At 46.5% G+C, this 24,892-nt stretch overlaps 1 protein-coding gene across 1 annotated transcript in view; it reads right to left on the minus strand.

Moving 5' to 3' along the window:
- AFDN (afadin, adherens junction formation factor) overlaps positions 1 to 24,892 on the minus strand; it is a 116,307-nt gene that overhangs the window by 78,865 nt on the left and 12,550 nt on the right. Inside the window, exons 3-8 of the mRNA XM_077757384.1 lie at positions 23,404 to 23,519; positions 20,302 to 20,465; positions 17,816 to 17,976; positions 10,378 to 10,535; positions 2,520 to 2,631; positions 1,242 to 1,409 (exon numbers count right to left, since the gene is read on the minus strand). Of these exons, the coding sequence (XP_077613510.1) occupies positions 1,242 to 1,409; positions 2,520 to 2,631; positions 10,378 to 10,535; positions 17,816 to 17,976; positions 20,302 to 20,465; positions 23,404 to 23,519 (879 nt within the window). The remainder of the gene's footprint in view (positions 1 to 1,241; positions 1,410 to 2,519; positions 2,632 to 10,377; positions 10,536 to 17,815; positions 17,977 to 20,301; positions 20,466 to 23,403; positions 23,520 to 24,892) is intronic.

The raw sequence follows: 24,892 nt of genomic DNA on the forward strand, positions 1-24,892 counted from the left end.
CGGGGCCGCCACTGCCTCAGACGGCCACCGTGCGCACACGCCCTCCGGTCACACAGCGACACCGGGCCGTGGCTCCGAACCACAGTGAGGTTATGTGAACTTTTCAGTCCGAGAACCGAGGGACACAGGAACACTGACACACCCTCACAAACAGCTCATCCACTTTGACAACCACTCAAACGTGACTGACTGAGTATAAAAACTACTGCCTGCTGCTCAGCGTCACCGATCCGAAGTTAGAGAATCGGCCCAAACACGCTTCCTGCATCCGCAGAGCGCGCCTTTGCCACAGGCTGCAGGACCACGTCTCGTAAACACAAATAAATGCCCCAAAGAACCAAAGAGGAGAAAGAAAGGATTCCCATCTGAGCAACTACACACGATCTCCAGGAGCAGCATGGTTTGCAGCTTCCTCTCTAACTGCTAACCGAGCTTTCGCTCACAGCTGTCCTGGGCAGAAGAGTGGCATCCCCGGTTCTGCAAAGCCCTGCAGACACGAGTGACACTCTACTGCTTGGACCCAATGATTAAAAAATGACATAGTTTAGCTGAATGACAATCAAGATGTCATATACGTTATTTACATACATCACATACATGCACATTACACTACAATCAGGCATGTGTATAAAACACTTCTCTAAGACCGTCCACGCCCTTCTCCACCTCACGGCTAACTCAGAACAGCTTTAGCTTAAGGGGAGCGCTCTAATAAGAAACCGAGAACTAACACGAGAAGAAACTCAGTCTGTTCTAAAACCAAATATCCGTCCTCTCATAGACGGATTACTTAGATCTTCCGCCCACTGTTCGTCCATTAAATAACAGGATACTTAACCCCACGTGTACTTGCTTGCATGAAATGTGCCCTAAGAGTACATTTCAGTTTGTCATTTTTAGGAGATTATTTTATAAGGTTATCTTGGAAAAACAATTTTTAAAGGAGTGTTATCATTTCAACTTCTCTTTTAAACACCTGATATTCACTATTTTAAATTTTGTTTTTCAATCTTCATTTTGATCCATGTGAACTTTATTTTTATGCATAAATATACATGTCCTATATGACCTCGAGGTTCTGGGTTGTTTTCTTTTTTAATAAATGTCATTTTACGAGAGTAACTTTTTTGAAAAGAAATGCTCTAAAAAAGGTTACCAGGCAATGGAAAAGATACTTAGGTAAAATGCACTAGAAGTAAGACATTTAGAGCCAAAGCAACATCGCTGATGGCAGCTCTCACCTGGGCTCAGCTCCACAAGGTAGGGCAGCTTCTCGGGAGGAAGAGCTGAGCCATAGCCAGAGCCCTCGGCTCTTTCCTTCCCTTTCATCAGCTTCCCGTCACCGTGCTTCTTCGTCTTCTTTGGGATGTAGTCCGGTGGCCTCCTCTTCAGCTGAAAGACTAATACCCCTAGAACAGAACACTGTAAATCATCAACCAGACTCAAATCGGTGAGGATGGCTGGGTGACTGATGGTCAGGTCCCTAAGATCTGCCAGCAAAAGATAATCTAATAACATCCTTCAAGAAGAGACTGAAGGAAGATTTACCCAATGCATATATACTTATACTCAGTAGAAGAAACATTAGTCACTCGTAATCTGAAAAATTCTAGTAGCAATTTGCAAAGATTTTAAGTCAATGACTACCCAAGCATATTACATGCTTGAAAAATACCAGAGCATCAGTTTAATAAATGAATGTCTATGCTGGTAACTAATCCTACAGTAAGTATATTTATACACACACGTGCACACACACACACGTACATACACCCCATGCATACACAAATATATTTTCAGTGGATCTGATCTTTATGTAATTCAATTGAATTAACTCAGAATCGAAAGCAATTCAACTTTATAACACAATGTAACTTTCAATGGTCTAGAGAAAGTACTCAGCAAGTGTACTTTTTAAATCACCAACGTACATTCAAGCACTGATAGGATGAATTGGCAATAAATGTTTGTCTTTATTACACAAAGGCCCTCCACTGAACGCAGTTAGCTTATCGTGTGAAACTGAGAACAAGAAAATGAGACTTCATCAAAACATAGCTTTCAACCCTCTCTGCTCTGAGACAATGCAGGGAAATTGTCCGAACAGTGAAGAGTCTGGCTACTACGTGAAATGCCTGAATCACGGACGACCTCTGGGGGCTGTGGGGCGCTGTCCCCGCTGGAGCCGATCCGCCCGCCCGCTCAGCAGGCGCAGGACTCCGCTGCTTAGGGGAGCGCGTTCCTCCACTCAGCGCTGTGCTGACCTCAGACGAGGTCCTCCTACCACTGCATGACAGCCTGCTCCAGGCCCACGTCCCCAGCTGCACATGGGCTGAGTGTGGCCCTCAGGACAAGGGACCAGAGGAGCCGTTCAGCAAGTCTAGGAAGGGCGCGGACAGCCACACCCGCTCTCCTGCACACTGACAGCGCTGCCCCAACAGGGTCACACAACTAACATAACAGGCAGAAGTTTAATGGGTCATAGAAACGATTCTTTAACAAATAAAATTATCCTTTACCTTTGTCACCTGGCCATTCCCTGAAGATCTGTAAAGGACACTCATCATCATCAAGGATGATTTCTTTAGCACCTTTTTCATCCGAGTGCTGGGCTCCCGGAGGAAGCATGACCTGAGAAAACAAATACTTCACTGTGACCACAGCAGGAGTCAGAAAAAAAGGGCTCCCTGTAAATAAAAGTCACGGTAGAACGAAGCTGACCAGGCCTTACCAGCAGCCCTTGGGTCGCCCACGGAGGCGGCGGAGCGCCACACCCACTCACTTGCCTCTCTGGCCCCAAAAAGGACCAGTTGAGGGTTTTTTTTGTTTGTTTTTTTTAAACAAACTCTTCTATGGAAGGACTGTATGTACTGGTCAAACTCTGAGCAATTTCCTACGGAAATATCACCCTACTGTGGCTCAATCGCCCTGGTCCCTAACCCACCTGCACATTATCCAAGAACTGTTTTTACAAAGTAGTTTCATCTAAGGTGAGCTCTCTGAGGATAACCGTCACATAACAACAAAACAGAATAGCTTTCTTTTTCTTGCAGATAATCTCTTTATGACTAAATTTAACCCAATCATTTAGATATACCACAGGGCTATTCACGCAACAGATGTTTTTAAGCGTCTGTTTTAAAATACTGCATTCACAACACTGTTAAAATACATCATGCTGTATTACTTTTTACTTTATGTTTTTATGCTAGCCAATCAGTTTCATGAATCACTTGAGAAAGCCCCAGTAATATAGAACCAAAATGTAGGGGGCAGAGGCCCAGTGACCTCACACACCTGCCCGATCTGCCCTTCCTTCGTTCTAATTTAGTACTAGCGCGTCAAAACACGACTACAGAAAATACGAAAAGCCAAGCCAGTGGCATCTGAACATCATTTTCAACCCCCAGGACTGCAACAGAGTTGTGTCCACAGGGCCTACCATCCAAATACAGCCTCGTCCTCACACACCAAACGGATTAGACTCTTCTACAGAACCCTGGAATCTCTACACACGGCTGCAAATTACCTTAAAAAGACAAATGCATTTACAACACACCCTCCTGCTAAAGTAATTAATCTTTTCTCATACTGTTTTAGTACTGATTTTAGTATCTTGGGCTTAGGACACACAGTTCAGGGCCTGACCTTCACTCTCTTGCATCCCAATCTTTGTCACACACTCTGGCAGATCTGGCCATGTGGAACTAATCAATGCTCTCAGATTAGGCCATGAATCCCATATTCCATGAGTTCTTGGGCCTAAAGACCAGTGACCCAGTGGCCGTGTCTAGCTCAACTACAGCTCCTCCAGAAAGCCTTCCCTGATTGCTGCTCTCATTTCAACACTCCTGTTTGTATTTCTCATTCTTGGCTTCTCTGTAAGTTCCTTTAAAGACACCTCTTGTTTTTGTATCCCAGCAGAGTATCTAACAAGGAAGAGGAACTTAAATACTTACTGAATAACTAATTAAACAGCTAAAATAAAGATGAGTATGGAAGAGCTACACATTACAAAATTGGCGGGACGGCAAGCAAAGAAGAAAGCAGACAGGATGAAAACCATAATCACCTCTGGATTAGTCCTGCCTGGGAAGCAGGACTTGCAAGGACAGAATGGAAGAGAAAACCCAAAGCAGGAGACCCTCAAAGGAAATTCAAATGACCTCAAAAAGGCCTGTCACTATGAGCGCAAAAGTAGGCTTTTATAACCTCATGACCCTGATGAAGGTGCCCTTACACGTATGGCAGAGATGAATGAAAAGGAAAAAAAAAATGATAAGAGTTCATTACCGCATATTCTGTCAAACGCACCGTCATGCACAACTGAGTAGTACTGAACAGGCTCACGGTGCCCTGGCCAACACCTGAGCCATGCTGAGCACGGGGCACGCCGCCAGGCACCAGGTAGAGTCCCTGCCCTGGGTGATCGCAGACTAGCAGGGGCAGGTCTCTGGGCGGCAGCGCAGACCTTACTCACGCCACCTACCGACTGATTTTATTCTGAGCAGAACGCCGCTTACGGCCACTGCCGCCCCAAAGTATAAGGAACACGTATCTGACTCCATCCCTATCCATCCACGGGCCCAACTCCCCTAGGGGCGTAAGTGCACCTCCCGCGGCCTCAGCAGTGCTCGCCACGCGTTCCCCCTCCCCAGCAGAGCAGGGGGCTCACAGGCCCAGCACTTGCACAGGGTGCCACAGGGTTCTCTCTACCTCCTACTTCCTGCCAGGAGGAAAGTGCACCAGAATGTCCTTTTCCCTTCAGTATTCAGGGAATGAACGACTACCCTGGTTACCTGCTCTCCCAATCTGACCCTGGAATCCCCTCCCCAAAGTAAGGTGGAATTTCAGTTCACAATACTGTTCCTTTATCTAGGAACCCTAGTAACCAGAAACCCAGTATAAAATACACTTCCGCGTGTCTGGAAGCACAGCTTCTCCTTCGACTTCATCGCTCCTGTTTCTTACTCTTCCCTAGTAAGACCAAAGGAATGAAAGAGCACATCAAAACCAAACACTCGTGATCACCTATCTCCCCCACCCACGGAGAGCCGAGGCGAGCTTTGGGGTGTTTTCCCTGCGCCGCATCATGCAGGCTCACTGTAAAAAGGTGAAATACAGAAAAGCATAAGAAAAGAATCCCACTGTGAGAGAACTATTCTTACCGCCACGCTTTTAGCAAGGATCCTCACACACCTACCCCATGTAAGAGACTCGTATTTGAATCACACGTCTTATTTCAAAGTCTTCTGCTGGCCCCTCCCCTCGGGTAGGTAATTGGGACCCTGGAGCGTCCCCTTCCTAGGCGCTACTCTCTGCGTGGTCAGGGATGCACACTCAGGGGCTTGCGTGGTTTTATTTTATGGTGATTGTCTTTCTAAAAAAAGGGTGTTTTATAAAATGTATGTGTTTAATTCACAATGTTTCACAGCCACAGGGATTTGACAGTACGGGCATCTCTTCAGCAATGGGTGTCAGCTTGCTTCTCACTACCTGCCGTTACACATGCAAATGAAAACAAGTCCTCACAGAAACACACTTGGGATTTACCAGCCACTTGTTTCAGATACTGTAACCAACACTTGTCCCCTCATTCATAAACACGATTCTCAGTCTCACACACAATGTCCACTCTGAAGTGGCTGCACTATAGGATGACCGCACAGTCACCTTCCAGACTCTCCTTCACCACCCCTGGGCTGACCTCCCATGCTGGACTCTATTCCAGAAGCCTGGATCTTTCCCTTCCTCGGTCCCCTCCATCCATCATTTTGCTGAAGAACATCCTGTAGTATCTTTTTGAGAAAGGGTGAATGGGTGGTAAATATTTCCTTGTGGGTTTTGAAATGTCTTTATCCCATGTGCCTACCATTTGACAATGTGTTTTGTTTTTTAACGTTTTATTTCGGTGGGGGGGGGGCGCAATGTGAGCAGGGAAGGGTCGGAGAGAGAGGGAGACACAGAATCCAAAGCAGGCTCCAGGCTCTGAGCTGCCAGCACAGAGGCCGACGCGGGGCCTGAACTCATAAACCATGAGATCATGACCCGAGCCAAAGTCGGACGCTCAACCAACTGAGCCACCCAGGCGCCCCTACCATTTGATAATTTGAATTGGAAACAAATTCACTCTGAATTAGAACACACTGCTTCATGTACTCCAGACTCCACGACTCTGCTACCGAAATGACTGGCATTAATCTCAACCCCCAGTCCTTTATATGTGACCTGAATCTTTTTCTTTGGAATCCTTATTCTCTTTTCTCTAGTNGAACCATGAGATCATGACCCGAGCCAAAGTCGGATGCTCAACCAACTGAGCCACCCAGGCGCCCCTACCATTTGATAATTTGAATTGGAAACAAATTCACTCTGAATTAGAACACACTGCTTCATGTACTCCAGACTCCACGACTCTGCTACCGAAATGACTGGCATTAATCTCAACCCCCAGTCCTTTATATGTGACCTGAATCTTTTTCTTTGGAATCCTTATTCTCTTTTCTCTAGTTTTTTACAATTTCAAAATAATATGCCCTGGTTTGGATCTTTTTCAAAGTAACTGTACCACGATTCAGTGGGCCTTCCAGAGCAGAAACTCAAACCCTTTGGTTCTGGGAGCTATTCTAGTGTGCTTCTCTGGGAACTTCTCTCTCTGTGCCCTCTTGCTTTCTCTCGCTGCCCTCCTGTAGGTAAGCATTAGGTGCTCCACGCTGCTGATCTCTAACTTGTTGATCTTCTCTTCTTTTCTTTTTGTTCTACTCTCTGGTGTACTTTCTTAACTTCATCTTTTACCCTTCTATCGATATTTTTCTCCTATCCCTTATTTACTTACATTTCAAACTTCCAAGGTCTCTGAGTGCCCCTGTTACAGGCCTTTTTGGTCTTGTTTACAATGCACTGTCTTCCGTATCCCTCTGAGTCTCTTGGTTTCTGAACACTTCCTTCCGCTTTCTGTCTTATCTCATCCATGAAATAAAACCAGGTTCTTTTGCCTGTTTGTGCTGGTCTTTCATCTTAAAGGTGTTTCCGTGTCTGTTGAAGCTTGGCCATCTGTTCACATTCAACAGTGAGTCACAAGAGAGCTCCAAGTGAGAGCTGTACGTACGTACATACGTACGATGATTATCGCCAGGAGGACTCTGGGTGAGGCGACTGGACCAGCGCTTCCACAGGTCACTTACGATACACCTCTTTCCCTGTGGCCCGGAGAGTGCCTTCTGGGAGGGGTTCTGAAGTCTGGCTGTCAGCATCCCAGGCAGAGCCTTCCACTCCGCCCTCCCGCTTTCAGTAAGACCCCTGCTGCGCCCTGTTGTGCCCGTCACACCCAGACACAAGGCCTCCTCCCCATCAGCTCGACCACAGCCTTCAGACGGGACAGGTGACACACTAGTTGGACAGGGAAGGAAATCTGGTGGCATCTACTGCTTCTGAAAGCTTTCAACCAATTTGATTTAGCTTAGCTTTCAACGTGGACTCAGGAGCTACTCACCCCTGAGTCTGTGTGGGCTCGTGGCGTGGGCACTGGCGAGCTCCTTCCTGGCCGGCAGGTTCTCTCTGCAGGCCTCCTCTGGCCCGGCGGGCAGGACACCCGTCACCTACTTCTCCAGAAATTCACTCACAACCTGATCTTTGCCATCTCTCTTCTCATTCTCTTTGTTCTTCAGCACTTACACAGGTTTTTATTTCTTTACTGTCATTTCAATGGGAAAAAAAATCTGTTCTCTCATCTATTTTCAGCTGACAATTCAACTGTATTTATAAAATTACAAAATCTACCAAGTAGTTTTCCCAACTGAATGTAACTTCCTAGCTTTTCAAACAAAAGTTAAAAGGCGTAATATTCAACAAGCTCTTTTATTTAATTCTATTTAATTCCATCTATAGCTAATAAAAGAAGTCATGGACCTCTACTCTGAGCGCTACAAAATACCACCGGGAGGGTAGAGATCACATACACAAAGGTACACTCGGTCCACAGCCTGGAAGCCTGGAGACTGAGGATGGGCTGTCCTGACTTATCTATAGCATCCATGCAAACCCAGTCACAACCCAGTGGGTTCTGTGCAGAAACTGACAAGCTAATTCTGAAACTTATTCAGAAACACAAATAATATAGAATAATTGAAGCAATTTTTAAAAGCAAAAACAGGAGCCCCTGGGTGGCTCAGTCTGTTAAGCATCCAACTTTGGCTAAAGTCACGATCTGACAGTTCATGGGTTTAAGCCCTGCATTGGGCTCTGTGCTAACAGCTCAGAGCCTGGAGCCTGCTTCAAATTCTGTGTCTCCTTCTCTCTCTGACCCTCCGCACTCACGTGGTGCTCACAAAAAGATAAAAGACCTACAGATTAACAAAACAGACTCCAGAAACAGAACCACATACACATATGCTCAACTGATTTTCAGTAAAGGTGTTAAAGCACTCATCTGGATAAAAGAAAGCCCTTTTAACAAATGTTGCTGGATTGACCAGCTATCTGCATGGGAAAAAATGAACACTGACCCTAATCTCACACCAACACAAACATTAACCTGAAATGGAAAACGGGGACCAAAAATGTGAAAACTAAAATATAAAACTTCTGTAAGATGACACAGGAGGAAAGTGCAACTCTAAAAGAGGTAAATTCTTAAAGAGAACACAAAAACAACAGAATGCTTTAAAAAAATGTATTCTCTAAAGGGCAGCAATAAAAAAATGAAAAGGCAAATCAAGCCACAGACTGGGAAAAAATACTCACAACACATGTATCCTACAAAGGACTAACACAGATCTATCAAGAGGAAAATTAAAAACGTTTGCTGCACAGATCCCACTATACCTGATCAGAGTGGCCAGTTCTTTTTTCATTTTTTTTAAAGTGCTTATTTATTTGAGAGAGAGAGAGAGAGAGAGAGAGACATAGAATCCGAAGCAGACTCCAGGCTCTGAACTGTCAGCACAGAGCCCGACACGGGGCTCGAAACCACAAACCCTGAGATCATGACCTGAGCTGAAGTTGGACACCTAACGGCCCCAGAAGAGCTGATTCTTAAAACAGCTGACCAAATCAAACATGAGTGAGGAAGTAAAGCAACCACAGCTCGCAAATACTTCTGGTGCAGATGTAACATGATCTAATTGTCTGGAAAACAGTTTCAAAGCTTCCTAAAAAGTTACTCACGCACCTACCACCTAGTGTTTGCTTAAGAGAACATGTCTGTGAGGAGGCCTGCACACATACGCTCACAGCACCCCGACCGTAACCGCCCAAACAACAGGTAGGTGGGTGAAAGAGCCACATAACGAAATACCACCCAGCAACAGACAGGAAGCGAGCACGGACACACACAGGTGCGCAGTGGACCTCTGGGCTCCTCGTGCTGACGGAGGGAAGCAGGCGAAAGGATCACAGGCCACATGATGCTACTTGTATAAAAGTCTAGGACCTTTAACTAACTGATCGTGATGGCAAGCACCATCCGGGACGGAGTGGAGGCACTTTCCACTCCTCCCAGGGAAGGGGATGGAGGAAGGCACTTTCGAAGGTGGAGGCGACGTTGCTGGTGTCGGGTGTGTCAGTACTGGGGACGCTGCTGACTCTAAACACGTGTGGTTTTACTGCCTCTGCTTACTCCATAGTCCTCCTGGGGCAGGGGAAGCTAAAACAAGTAATATACATTTTTTATGTAGTAATCAATTGCTAAGATAGGGGAAGAAAGAGATTTCTTTTAAAAATCCACTGCCAATGAGATCTTGACAGAGAAATACTGGTAATAAAGAAGTCTACATTTCTTTGTGACTGACTTAAGTGTTAAGAATTTTCCAAGTAGTCTGTCTCAGAGAGAAAACCTGCTTGACTTCACTTAGTGTCAGCCACTCAGCCATGCGGTGTAACATCTCCTTGTCTTTCCTGAGTACCAGGGTGAAAGATGCAGGCTTTATCTCCAAGAAATTATGGTTGGCTGGCTACTACACACACCAACCAAATGCTAGTTAGAACTGCAAGCTGGAGTCTACTTGAGTTGGATTTTCATGATGTATCCTAGTGAATACCCTAAGAAAACATCATTAAAAAATATGAAATCACCTATGTACACAAAATAAGCACTAAAGTTACGTGTATATAAAAACATTGATTGTGGTTATCCTTTGGTATTAAAACTATGGGTGATTCTTTCTTCAATTCACCTTTCTACATTTTATAATAAGAACATGTATTACTTCTGTAATGAGACGCAGAATTTTCTTATATATATTTAACACAGGGTTCCCATTTATTACATTTTAAATGATACAGTGTGAGGAAAATTAGCTCTTCATTTAAAGAGTATCTTCCCACTTGAGTGTGAAGTTCTGGCACGTGTGACACTGGTAAGGTCAGCTGGGTACATACCCGGGCGATGCAGTAATCTTTGGGGTTCTCCTTCTCCAGCCCGTATTTCTCTAGAGCCTCGGCCACAGCGAAGTCAGCAGGGTCCGTAGTGGACAGCAGGATGGTCTTGTAGGGAATGTTTGGTTTTAAACTGTCTGCGTAAATTCTCAGTGTTCCACCTTATAAAAAAAAACATTCAGACATCTTTGAGCACTACTTTATTTTATCCCAGTAACCAAGATGGCTAACACTGATGATTTAAAAAAAAAAAAAAAAAGGCAACGAAATTCCAGTTGTAATGAGTAAAAAGATGAAATCTTGTGTTCAGATTTCTGTATTCATTTCCTGTTAGATAACAGACATTAACAGTAACCTGCTGATCCAGTAACACTTTGCAGTGACTGGTCCCGTGTGACAAAACTGTTTCTGTCCTCTCTTCAAGCCCCAGTAGCTCTTATAACGATGAACCCATTCCCACTATGGCTCAGGGATGAGAAAAGAAGGCTCTGTGCGGTGTTCCCACAGTGCTGCCTGTCAACCATTCAGCACGTGTGAACTCAGACACAGACCTGTGTTCCGATGCTGACGACGCAGCATGAACAGGCCAGTGCCCTGACCTTCAAACAGCTTACACTCTAGGTGTGGGATGTGGCCTGAGGCGATGAGAAAAACACAGATGGCAGCACGTGTTGTGAAAGATACAAGCATGGTTGTGAGAAAGGCAGTGACTAAGAGCTTCCTAAGCTCGTGGGACTGTCAAGCCTTCTGTGAAGATGGACACCTGCCACGAGCCCTGAATGACCAGCAGCAGTGGCCTCACCGCCATCTGAAAAGCTCTCTTGGCGGGGGTGACCAGGTGCTAAGGCCTTCAGCTGGCATGGGTCTGACAGGCTCACTGGCCAGGGATGGACCCAAGGGAAGACAGGGAAATGCAGTCAGACTGGCCGAGGCCACACCGCGGGGAACTCTGCAAACCACGATCACGAGGGTCTGGATTTTACTCTAGCTGAAGTGGGAGCCAATGGAAGGCCTTAGTTACGCATGTGCATGAGGGTGCACATGTGTGCCCGGGCCGTGTCCAGAGGCAGGCACAACGCCACTGGTGCTTTCCCGAGAGACCGGGCTTCGGGGGGAGGCGCGGCTGCAGACGGAGGCCGCTCCAGCACGGAGCCAGCCGCCCAGGGTGCGCCCCCTTTGGACTTCGTTGTACCGCTGGCAAATCCGCGTTTGAGGTCATTTACAAGGAAAACGCGGATGCAAACGAGTAAGAACCGTTCTGCAGGCGGAGGTGTCCATACCGCACACCCCAGACGACCGAGGAGCAGGCCAGACCGTCCGTTCCGGAAGCCGAGAGGCGGCGGCGCGTCCTCCCCTGCGGGGCGGTCAGAAACGTGACCTTGCGAACCCAGCGGCAGGTGCTGTGGCGAGACGGGTCCTGAGCAGCCCCAACGCTCCAGCCCGCGGCGGGGAAAGCCCCCTTCCGTCTGCACACACTGAGGGCGGGGGCTGCCCAGGCCCCTGTGGACGGACGTCCAGCTGCACGGAGAACGTGGTTTGCAGCGGCGCTTCCTCTAAGGGCCTCGCCGGGACGAGCGGCCAGAACACTCCTACCCGTGTGGCGGGTTACTTTCAGTGTCCATTTATCTATGTCCACACCGGACGTGGGTTTAGTGTGAGGAGCGCGGAGATGGGCTAACTTGGACGGCTTCCGACCCGTAAGCCTAACACCGCGGCGTCTTCGTCCCACAGACACACAGCAGCCTCCTCGCTGAGGGACGAGAGCGCGGCGGCTCCCTACCACGGATCGAAACCCACTCACATCAGTGCACGTTTCAGCCTCCGAGGAAGGCAGGACGGGGATGAGCACACGGAGGCCGGTACTTCCTCAGGACCCCAAATGCGGGACCCGGGTGACAGCGGGCACGCCCAACACTGGCCGTGAGGACGGCCTTCCAGAGAAGCGCCACACTGTCGCCGATAGTGTCGCAATAAGAAATCCGTGGCCGTCACTGGTGCTAGAACCCTGTGCCACACATCAGTTACCTGAGACACGCAGGGCACTTCCGGGCCAGCGCCTCAGGGGGACACCACGGAGTGCGTGCGCCTGAGCGCACAGGTGCTCTACAGAACCCAGGGGCGGGGCTTCCTGAAGGCTGTGATGGGAGCTCAGTTATCAGAACTGGGGGGTGAGGGGACTGTCAGGCTGACAAGGCAGGTAAGCAGCAGACCTTGCGGTCACTCTCAGAACACTCCCCCGCATGTGACCACATCCCCCCATGGCTTCTACCAACGTGACAGCTAAACCAGTAACTGAAACCGGTTACGAGAATGCATTTTTCTTTGCTTTTTTAAAGAGTTTATTCTGACAGCATGTGCATACTCGCGGGGAGAGGCAGAGAGAGAGAGAGAGAGAGAATATCCCAAGCAGGTTCCACACTGTCAGTGCAGAGCCCGATGTGGGGGCTCGGTCCCATGAACTGTGAGATTATGACCTGAGCCAGATGCTTAACCGATTAAGCCACCCAGGCGTCCTGAGAACATATTTTTCTAAGTCGTTTATTAAAGACAGAAAAAATAGCTGAACTTAATATACTTGACTTCCTTAACATTAACCACAAACAGCTATTTTGCTAACAAAATTTAGGATTTTAGGGTCTCCTGGGAGTCTGTATAGAAAAATATTCCTTCTGTCCCCATCCCTCTAAGCTCTACTCTTTAGATGTTCTGCTAGTTTCCCTCCTAATTCTTGGGAGATTTTTGCTTTGCTTTCCTGTTTTCACTGCCTGCTCCTCCTAACAATGGCCGCCTCCGGTTTTCCCACTACCTGTACACTTTTTACAGAAAGACTCTCACGCGGGCCCAGTGAGGTGCCGCCTGGCAGCCACAGGCTACCCCCACGTCTCGCCCTCCGCCCGACGCTGACCAGCCCCTGGTGAGGAGACACGGACCTACCCGCCCCAAAACGGCCCCCTGATCACACCAGCACCTCAACGTAACCTGTCTTCCGCTCCCGAATGTTCCCTCGTTGCAGACCAGCAGCACCCGCCTCAGGAAAACGGGTGTAATGCAGAAAGCCTCCCTCCCAAGTAAAATCCAGTCCATACCGGCTCCCGATACCTCCAGCTCCTAGGAACGTCGTGCGCCCCGCTCGGAGGCCCGTCCCCGACGTGGGCGGCGGCCCCCTCAGACCCGTCCTCTACTCGCCCCCGCAGTAAGCGCGCCAGACCTGAAGCCGAGGCTGCGTTGAAAGCCCTCGGGATCCACACCTTGAGACTCTGCAGCAGCTTATTAACAGATCACATCAAATTTCTCCATCAAGCCTTTCCGACAGCAAAGGGAAACAAACGCGGGTCTCTGTGGGCAGAGCCTGAAGTGACATGCAAAGAGCTTCCTGTAACACTACATGCCGATGTTACATCCCAACCCACACTAAAAGATTTTTTTATAAAAAGACTTTATTAAGTTATCCACAAAAACTGACACTCGTAGCTGCCTCTACCACGACGAACACATCCCTGAGGACACCTGAATATTCCTCAAGGAATCACTGAGGAAATGACCATTCCACTAATGTCAAATTCCTTCCTCTGGCATATGTGGTCCCTTCAGGTCTGGAAAGCCAATGACACTTCAGGTCAGCACATGGAGTCACCTGAGCGTCCCCCTCATCTTCTTCCAAATTTTCACTACCCGTCTTCTTCATCTTTGAATTTTCTCTCCCTCCTCTTCATTTTCCTCTTCCTTTTTTTCCCCTTTAGTGCATATATTTAGAAGTTATTTCAAACCTCTCAAACAAGACAGGATACATATAGTCTCAAAAGTAATCTATTATTCGTAGAACCAGTAAGTACCTCACTCTTCGAGACTTGTGAATCACAGATACTACAATTCCCGTGAAATTCAGCACGAAGACTCAGCGGTAGGGCACTAGGGGTTAGAGTACACACATGATGCTAGGTGGCAAAGGGGCGGGGCCAGCTTCTGTCATGGCTGCGGCCGTGAGGAACGTGACATTTAAATAACGCTCAGCCCGAAGAAAGGGAATCATCAGCAGTCCGTCATGGGGGCAGGATCCAGTGATGAGAACCATGGTCCAGGGACCACCTCATGATGGAGACGGGAGACACAAGTAAGATGGAGAAGATCGCTCGCAGGAACGCAAGCGTAAACACAGCTCTCCCTTGACGGAGCTAACCTGCTGCCGCATTTGTATACTAGATCCAGTTACAAAAATGCTCTGAGTAGGGACTAAAACCCTTGGACTCAGGCTTGGATCAAAGAGAAGGGTCTACAGTTAGAGAAACGCCTCCCGTCTCAACATTCAAAACCCTAAATAGTAAGTCAGCGAACAGGTGTATAGGATGCAACACTGCAACACCGCCTTGTTAAGTCCAGAGAGGTGACAGCGTGCAAGAGATGCAGAGGGGACAGTTACGTTAGATTGGACATTCTCAGAAAAGGCTGGATCGATGATATAGTCCCTCTAATACAATGGTTTCCTTGAAACTCAAAATGACGATGCTATCCTTTTTAACAAATAAAACTAACTTGTAAGTTTTAACAAGTATCTTCCTTGTTGAATACAATTATAGGTTAATTACAAATAAAAGTTTTATGTCAAAACCTAAAATATACAAATTCAATTTATACCTCAAATAGTCAAGTCATGTGGTTTACCTTTTTACAATCTGTACTTGCCTTAGGAATACACAGTACACCTCCAGTACGTCCTGGTAAATGGACAAAACGGGGCNACTAAGTATTTCTTGCTGGTACCCTCGCCTTAGAAACTATTAAAGTACATTAACTTTCTAAGAAGCAAACCTCTAAAACCAAAAGTAAAATAAAACAAACAAATCTAAGTATCCATCAATATGAGTATACAACTGTATGGACAGGAATCAATTGATTTCAAAGTGACTTTTTTCTTTTCCAATTTTTATTTAAATCCTAGTCAGTTAACATGTATGGTAAAAATGGCCGCAGAGGTAGAAATCAGTACTCCCTCACTGACGCGCAGCACCCAGGGCCCATCCCCTACCCAGTCCATCCTCCACCCACTCCCCTGTTTTGTCCTTAAGCGTCTCCTACAGTTTGCCTCTCTCTCTTTTCTCCCCTTCCCGTATGTTCATCTGTTTTGTTTCTTAAATTTCACATATAAGTGAAATCACATGATTGTCTTTCTCTGACTTATTTTGCTTAGCAGAATACTCTCTAGCTCCATCCTTTTGTTATAAATGGCAAGATTTCATTCTTTTTGATCACCAAGTAATATTCCATTGTATACATATACCACATTTTCTTTATCCATTTGTCAGTCAGTGGACATTTGGGCTCTTTCCATAGTTTGGCTGTTGTCGATAGAACTGCTGTAAGCAATGGTGGGCGGGGGGGCATGTGCCCCTTCAAATATCTGTATTTTTATTTTTCAAAGAAGATATCCAGATGGCTAACAGACCCATGAGAAGATGCTCAACATCACTCATCATCAGGGAAATACAAACCAAAACCACGATGAGATACCACCTCACACCTGTCAGAATGGCTACATTTAATAACACAAGAAAGAACAGGTGTTGGCAAAGATGGGGAGAAAAAGGAACCCTTATGCACTCACTGCTGACGGGAAAGCAAACTGGTGCAACCACTCTGGGAAACAGTATGGAGGTTCCTGAAAAAGTTAAAAACAAAGGCTCCTCGTTAAGCATCCGACTTAGGCTCAGGGCATGATCTCACAGTTCATGAGTTCAAGCCCCGTATGGGGCTTTGTGCTGACATCTCAGAGCCTGGGGCCTGCGTAGGATTCTTGGTCTCCCTCTCTCTCTGCCCCTCCCCCAAACATGCTCTGTCTCTTTTTCAAAAATAAATAAAAATTTTTAAAAATGTAAGTATGGGGCGCCTGGGTGGCTCAGTCAGTTAGGAATCTGACTTCAGCTCAGGTCATGATCTCACAGTTTGTGGGTTTGAGCCCCATGATGGGCTTTGTGCTAACAGCTCAGAGCCTGGAGCCTGCTTCGGATTCTGTGTCTCCCTCTCTTTCTGCCCTTCCCCCCTCAAAAATAAACAAACATTTAAAAAAAAAGTTAAAAATAGAACTTCCCTATGATCTAGCAATCACACTACTAGGTATTTACCCAAAATACAGTTATCTGACAGTAGTATCTCCTTAGAGGATATACTCACAAGCAAGTTTCCCAAGAAGCCTCAAATTTTTTCAGTATCATACTGTTGCTAATAACAGCATTATTTGTATTTTGATGTTACTGTTTATTATAGGGAAAAGCAAATAATTGTGTTATTGGTGTTAGCTGGGAAAAATTTTTATCATTAGAGAAAATACAGATTTTCTGAAATCAGAGTAGTAAAAACAAGCACTGAAAGTATTTGCTAGCTCTGTCCACTTAAACAGTCTGGAAAGCAAACACTAGCCGGTACCAAGGAGGCCTGCTAGCCGCCAGACAGAACAGGGATTCGTAAGAGGAACAGCCGCTCCCCAGTCTGCGGGAACAAATTCACGAGGCGAGCCTCGTTCACACAGGGCGACTCCCCAAGACCACTGAGGACATGTCAAAGCCTCAGGCACCAGGTGGAAGAGACCCTCGCTGTCTCTAAGTGACAACTGAAGAGTCAGTAAGGACAGTCACTGCAACAGATGGAAAAACACGGAGAAATTTTAACTCCATGAATTCATTAAAAAACTCACAAAGCGCTGCTCACCTGTGGACGCGGGTAAGGTAAGGGTTTCCGCCCCGCTCTCTTTTGCCCCAGAACCTAACCTTTCCTCTTCACCTGATCAAGGAAACTGAGAAAGTCAGAGGAAGAAAGGGAAAACCACAGGATGTGGTCAGCAAAACCTACGAGACAAACAACCCAGGTTTTCAAAACAAGGATGCCGAGTAGGAGGGAGAGGGGAGAGGGGACGGCGGGACGAAGACCACACCCCCCAGGTGCGCCACGCAGGTGATAGCCGGTCCTGACGCGAGGGAAGCGGTCAGGAAACTGCCAACAGTGACTAGATACTTGAGGATATCAAGGAATGACTATCACTCTCTCGTATGTGGTAACAGTACTGCCGTTTCTTTTTACTTCTCAAGAATCTTTACCTTTAGGAAAATACAGTGGAACATAAGACGAAATACTGACAAGTCCGGGGTTTGCTTCCCAACAGTACAGTCTGGGAGGAGCACTAGATGCGGGGGCAGAGAGGCGACAGGAGCTGTTAGCTGTGGGAGCAGGCAGTATGCCAGAGGGCACCAACCGTTCTCCTCTCTCGTCTGCGTAGATGTGAGCTTTTCCAGAATCCAAGCCCGTAAAAGAAGAGCTGTGCTGGGGAGAACCCCGTAACTAAGCACACCCGTGAGGGAACGAGGCGCACCAATCTGGCAGTGCACACGCGCGCGCACACACACAGCGGACACCCCCCTCCCGCACGCGCCCCCCGAGGCGCCCCTGCGCGCACCTGAGTCCGGCCGCCCGTCGGAGCTGCGGAACTCCTGCATCCGCCTCTCCAGCTTCTGCTGCCTCCGGCGCTTCATGACCACCTCGGGGTTGGAGATCGTGCGCGTAAAGCTGGTCTCAGGCATGTCCTTGTAAACCTCGGCAGCCAGCCGGGAATTCTCGCTGTAAGAAAAAGGGGCGCCAACAGTAGTTTCTAAATGTTGTATTGCGAACAGCTCCATGGCAATCACGCAGGGTCACCACGGCAGGCGCCCTCCGGCTGTCCCCGTGGCAGGGACCGGTCTGCACGTACCAGGTGCCTGGCGCCCGTCAGGACTGCGGATGGTCCAGTCCCTCTCCATACGAGCTAATACGTGGAGGGGAAATGTACCATCAAAATCTTATAGCAAGTTTATATAATTTAGTGACTGTGTATTCACTAATCAGGCTAAAAGAAAAATGTACAAATTATACACGTCTGGAATTTCCACCTGTGTTTTCCTAAAAATAGACCAAATGAGTGATAAACATTCCAACCCCAATAAAGAACTGAATTTTTACTTTTAGTAAAAATCTCTTAAAATTATAGTAAATCTTGAGCTCAAATAGCAGGATTTTTTTTTAATTTGTTAATGTCTTATTTAGTTCTGAGAGAAAGAGAGAGAGAGAGAGAGAGAGAGAAAGCAGGGGAGGGTCAGATAGAGAGAGACACAGAATCTGAAACAGGCTCCAGGCTCTGAGCTGTCAGCACAGAGCCTGACATGGGGCTCAAACCCACAAACTGTGAGACCATGACCCGAGCTGAAGTCGGACGCTTAACCGACTGAGCCACCCAGGAGCCCCTCAAATAGCAGGATTTTTGAACAACTAAAAGATTTACCAACATTCACTTTCTTGAAGGCAAATGTTCACAAGAAAATTGCCCCAGCAGCTCCTACAACAAGGAATCAGCTGTCCAGATGGGGTTTTGAAAACTGCATATTAAGGTTAAGGCTGATAAAGGATTCAATTTTGATAAATACAGTCTAAGATGTCATTTTTCATCATAAAAATCACTTAATTAAAAAACAAGCTTTGAATCAACCAAGTTGAACTTAAATCATTTTAAGTAGCTCATTTTCTTTCTAAATTTGAGAGGGAGAGAGTGCGCACGTGTTCACGAGCGCACAAGAGGGGAGGAGCAGAGCAAGAGGAAGACAGAATTCTAAGCACGTTCCAGGCTAAAAGCAGAGCCCACCGCGGGGCTCAATCCCATGACCATAAGATCCTGACCTGAGCGGAAATCAAGAGTCGGATGCTTAACCGACTGAGCCACTCAAGGTGCCCTTTAGCACCTCATTTTCTTAACACAAACAATATGTCACTCCATAAACGAAACTGATAAATAGGACAAACCGTAGCATAATTTTCAAACTCTCCTTTTCTTTGATATTTTTCATGTATGAGCAATCTACTTACGCAGTTTCTACGCCCGGTGTAACTAAGCTGAAGAGCCCTGCTGTGTATGTGGTGCTGTGCTCGGGAGCTCACGTGAGGTCCTTCCACAGGCCTCGCCTTCTCACAGATTACTATCTAAACCCACTGCGGTGCAACCCAAAGTGGGTTCAGTTCCACTCTCAACAGCGTTAACTAGCAAACAGTTAATAATCCTCGACATACACAGGATACTTTGTATCAACCAAACAGCAAAGACAGACTTGGAGAAGTGAGGACAACAGAAGGCAGCGGGCAGTGAACGGATGTGAGGAAAGGCGTCTGCGCTGTTAAAGGGAACGGGACCTGGGCTCTGTGGCGGTGCTGCGCTCTGCGAAGGGAGAGAGCACGAGGAAGCGAGGAGGCCCGTGGGCTGTGGGAGACGCTTCCGGGGACGGCCTGGCCCCGTCCGTGTCCCGGGCTGCCCGAGCCGTTCTTCCCGAGTGCTTCCCAGGGTCGAGTTCCCCGAGCTGTTCCCTGAGCAGGGACAGTCACAGCAGTATTACCTGTAGTACTAAAAAGCTCGGTGAACTACCTACAAGTACATAAAAGGGGAATGGGGAGATAGACTGGGGGGGGAAAGTGTAGGATTACTACATGATCATTTAAATTACTTTACACTTTCGTGAAAATACATACTCGTGAACATACACCTACGTACTCATGTGATACACCTTAGTGGAAAAGGTCACGTAGAAAGCTCTAGTTTCAAAAGCCTCTGATTCTGTTTAAAAACCGTGTGAAGTGCACCATTTGTGTAGCAGGAAACCCACAGCTCCCTCTGGGCGCCCGGGAGGGCAGGCGGCCTCTGTCCCCTTCTGACAAATCTCTATGTTCTGACTTTCTGCAACGAGCACCTATCACTTCAGCACTAGAGCAGCTTCGCCCAAACAGAAGAGCCGAGTACACCCAAGCTCACTTCTCAGCAGACAGCCGCCCTTCCCGCAGCGTACCTGGTAAGGAGCGAGGTCTGCTTCGTTAAAAGCACAAGCGAATTGGGGCAGAGACAAACAGACACGTTTCCGAAGTACTTACACGTCATCCCCTTGGAAGGGCCTGTCATCTTTCTCAGATGCCTGCCGCACGGCCTCTTTCTCTCTCTTCTTTTTCTCCTTCTTTTCTTTCTTAGAGAGAGTTCTCTTGAAGTTCTGGATAACACCTTCTTTCTCCTGCTTCTCAGGTCCGTTGCTCTGAGCCTTCTGATAAAAGTAACATCGTCACTATGGCGCTGTTACACAGGGTCACAGACAGCGCTCTACGGCCTAGCTGACTTCTCGCCTGTCGCGGCCAACACGCAGCTCCTGGCCAGGGAAAGGTCTGGGGCATGGAGATGTTCTCTATCCTGACGGGGCTGACGCCTGCAGGCGTGTATTTACCAAAACTCAGTGAATTACACATTCAAGATCTGTGCATTTCACCACATGTATATTTTACCTCAATTCAAAATATGTGAGCAAGCAAGCAAATGGAAAACCAAGCCCAGTAAAGAAAGCCAGAGTGGGACTCGTGAAACCTGATTTTCAATAAATAAAAGTCGACATAATTTTAAGTTACTCTAAAAAAAAAGGAACCTAATGAAAATACGAAAATAACTGAGTGTTTAAATCATCCTCTGCTTCACAGATGATTTCTCTAACTTGAAAACAAATACAAGAGTAGCCCTAAGAGAGTGGCTTTTTTGAAGCAAAACTGTAAGTACTGTTTGTGCAAAAACTTGTACTTTCTTTTCCAGATCTTTTTTATTTGCTTGCTTACTTTTAATTTACAACTTGGCCTAGCAGATGACACAGAGACAAAAGTTTTTACATAATAAGTGGACCATAAAGGATCACGACTAATCAGAAGGGTGCCTGAGCTGGAGACTAACTGCCCTCTGTCACCTCACTGCCATCCTCACCGCCAGCTGCGCCCATGCCGCCCGACCCCCAACAAGGGCTCTGATATGAGAATGAGCACCTCTGGCCCACAGCTGGGCACTCAGCTCAACTCACGGTGCCAAGATGAAATAAAACACGGACCAGAGAGGAGAGAAGAGAGGAGACAGATGTCCGTTATTATTTTATAAGTGTTTGCTACAAACACAACAAGCACCAGGGCAGAGGCCAGGCAAGGCCATGCACACTCCTCAGCACAGAGCAGCAGCGTCACACAAGCAGCATGGAGCCCTCGTTTCCAAAAGTGAGTACCGACACGCATGTCCCAATCTGTTGAGGAGTTTTCTCAAAGTGTTCTTGGCCTCTGCATTTGCTACCACTTGATTTAACCGAAATTATAGTTATTTTCTAATTTTATCCACAGTTCATAGTTCATATCAGACAGACTGACAGTGTCCCACAGAAGACCAGCAGCTTAGGAACTCCAGACATCTGTCTAGAATCACTTGATTACATCAACCAAGAAAACTTACATACAATATGGAAAAGGTTTTCAGGGCACTGAAAATTATATCTGAAAACTCATACATAAATGGGTTATTAAAACTTTACTTACCCTTCTGATGCTTATTAGAACTTTATAATTTGGTAAAAAAAAAAAAAAAAAAAAACGCGGGCCATGGGGAGAGAGGGAGGTGAATGGTCAGATGTAGTAATACTACTTTTTATGAAGTTAACCAATATCATAAATATATATTGCTCTACAATTAGTAGATTGTTTCAAAATATTTAAAGTTGTAATTAGGGACACTAAGAATTTTTTAAACTTCAAGGCCATCACATTCATTGATGACATTATTGAATTGTGTACAGAACACCAAAGTACTCTACCAATCTTTTACTCTAGATAACTGGTTTCTTCCACTAAAATGATCAGGACCACATTCCTAAGCTATTTTATTATTGCAATGGGACCCTTTATTTACCTACAAGTTTTACAAATTGGGGCAATAATCTTCTTGAAATTTGAGCACCACTGTGTCATAATCTAGCCAACAACAGAAGTTTCAGAGAGCCTTGCTGTGGGAACAGGGTCCCTGCCTTGGCAGGAGCCAGCATGGTTAAGGAGGTCTCAAAAGAGCTGAGTCACTTTCTTTTAAGCAATTTTTCAGTTTCCTCTGTAACCATCTCTAAGAAGCAACACCAATAAGTTACCCATTCCAGTTATCTTATCCTAAACATTAAGGAACTTTAAGTATCGTTTAAAAATTTTTTTTAATGTTTATTTATTTTTGAGAGACAGTGAGCAGGGGAGGGACAGAGAGAGACAGGGAAACACAGAATCTGAAGTAGGCTCCAAGCTCTGAGTTGTCAGCACAGACCTGGATGCAAGGCTTGAACACGGGAACAGCGAGATCATGACCTGAACTGAAGCTGGATGCTTAACCGACTAAGCCACCCAGGTGCCCTTGGAACTTTAAATACCTTTAAGATATCCTTGAAAGTCAGGGACTGAAAACTCAAGTTTCTGTAAGGAATTCAAATAAAGAAAATATTCATCATCTGTTAGCATTTACTCCTGACGCTAGCAAGAGGACTCTAGGCAAGAGCAACCCCCTGCCCCACCCAACAGGGGGATCCTATCAAACTTTGCCCAGTTTTACCCAGACCACTGGAAGCAACTGAAAAAAGATCAAGCATTCCACAATCACACATTAATTGATGGCTGGACCTATTAAAGATGGGTTGCCAGAGTTCAGCCTTCAGACTTGGAAGTATTTGTCATCGAATGTATTTTCACTGGTTCTTGTTCAACTTAAACAGCACTACACCTGAAGGAAAACAAAGGATCTGGGATCACAGTCAGGAGCAATAAAAAATTTCACCCTATTAAAGAAGAAGAAGGAGGAGGAGGAGGAGGAGGAGGAGGAGAAGACGACGACGACGACGACGACGACGACAACAAAGAACCTGAGTAGTTACCTATCAACAAAGGCACCATCCTTGAAAATACACTCAACAGTTGTCCTATGAANAAACGGTACGTAATGCTTCTTTGGAAAAGTAAAGCGCAGTATTAGGATTATTCAGTGAAACAGAGAAGCAGGGTTCTGTTTAAAATTTTTTCTGCAGGAAGGGTCAAAAGGTCATTTAGGAAGAGAGGCAAAAAGGAAAGTGAAGCCTTATCACATTCACATGACATGTGTGTTTTGTCCACCCCGGGCCGTGGACACTGCCAGCATGAGGCGGGGACACAGCGTACCTTAGGTGGAAGGGCATCATTCTCATTCTTAAGAACGAACCTGCCCTCTCGATCATCTTTATTCCAATTCAACTGCACAACCAGAGGTTTCTCATCTATATCCAATCTTCTTTCTTCTTCAAATAATGAAATAAAAAAAAAAAATTAAGTCATGGTTACTTAAAGGCACTAGCTAATAAAACATTCTGATATGCGTTTAATTTTATCAACACAAAATCCCTTTTTACCACCAGTATTTACTATCAGGCTGAAACGTAATCAAAATGGCGAGTGAGAGTTTTAAAGACCTACTATTTTCTTGCGACTCTAATATTACCACGTGCCCTATGCCAAACACGGACCAGGGATAATTTCCTTACACCGTTTAGAATCCAACTAGAAAAATAAGAGAAATGCAGACAAGCCAAAAGAAAGAGAGAGAGGTCTCTGTTAGAAGCCTCATGCTGTAACCCAAACCGTCTCCCATGCAGCGGGAGGGTAGGAGAACGACGGCAACAGAACACGAAGTCCCGCCGACCCGGGGCCACAGGTGAGTGACGGCTGTGCTCGCCCCGCCTCCGTCTGATCCTACGGGAACCACCAACCCGTCTCTTGGCTCGGACAGTGTGTTACGTTCAGTGTGTTCCTTCTCGCTTGCTGGAATTCTAACAAGCCCTGGGGCCCACAGAGGGGCTCCCCAGCCCCCCTCACCTGGACCACCTACCGACCACCTACCGGGCGCCCACATACTCATGATCTGTTAGAAACACAGGATACAGAGACCCACTGAACAAGTACTGTGGCCAAGTTAGCAGGAGTTAATGGGACAAATTTAAACCATAAATAGACTGATAAAGACTTTTAGTGAGTACTCTATGTAAACAGTAATGTTAATAAAAATCCAGAAATAATAAGTTCTAATTTATTATTTTATGAACTGAAAAAATAAGAGCTGAAAACCAGAGCAATAAATGAGAAACTGGATCAAGAAGTGTGTAACTGCTGATACAAACCAAAATTACCAAGGTCTTCTTGTTGCAAAACTTGTATTAGCCCAAAATCCTTCAGGGGCACCTGGGTGGCTCAGATGGTTAAGCATCAGACTTCAGCTCAGGCCGTGATCTTAGGGTTGGTGAGTTGGAGGCCCGCATCCAGCTCTGCGCTGGCAGCACGGAGCCTGCTTTGGACCCCGCGTCTCCCTCTCTCTCTGCCCCTCCCTTGCTTACACTCTCTGTGTCAAAAATAAACATTTAAAAAAAATCCTTCCGAGCATATTTTTTAGAGGACTATTTTTAAGAACACTCGAGTCTAGCAGCGCCTGGGGGGCTCAGTCGGTTAAGAGTCCAACTTCAGCTCAGGTCATGATCTCACGGTTCGTGGGTTCGAGCCCCGTGTCAGGCTCTGTGCTGACAGCTCAGAGCGTAGAGCCTGCTACAGATTCTGTGTCTCCCTCTCTCTCTGCCCCTCCCCTGTTCACGCTCTCTCTCTCTCAGAAATAAACAAAACATTA

This window comes from Crocuta crocuta, unplaced genomic scaffold (genome assembly GCF_008692635.1).
Source record: "Crocuta crocuta isolate KB4526 unplaced genomic scaffold, BGI_CrCroc_1.0 scaffold506, whole genome shotgun sequence".
In the NCBI taxonomy this organism is placed as follows: Eukaryota; Metazoa; Chordata; class Mammalia; order Carnivora; family Hyaenidae; genus Crocuta; species Crocuta crocuta.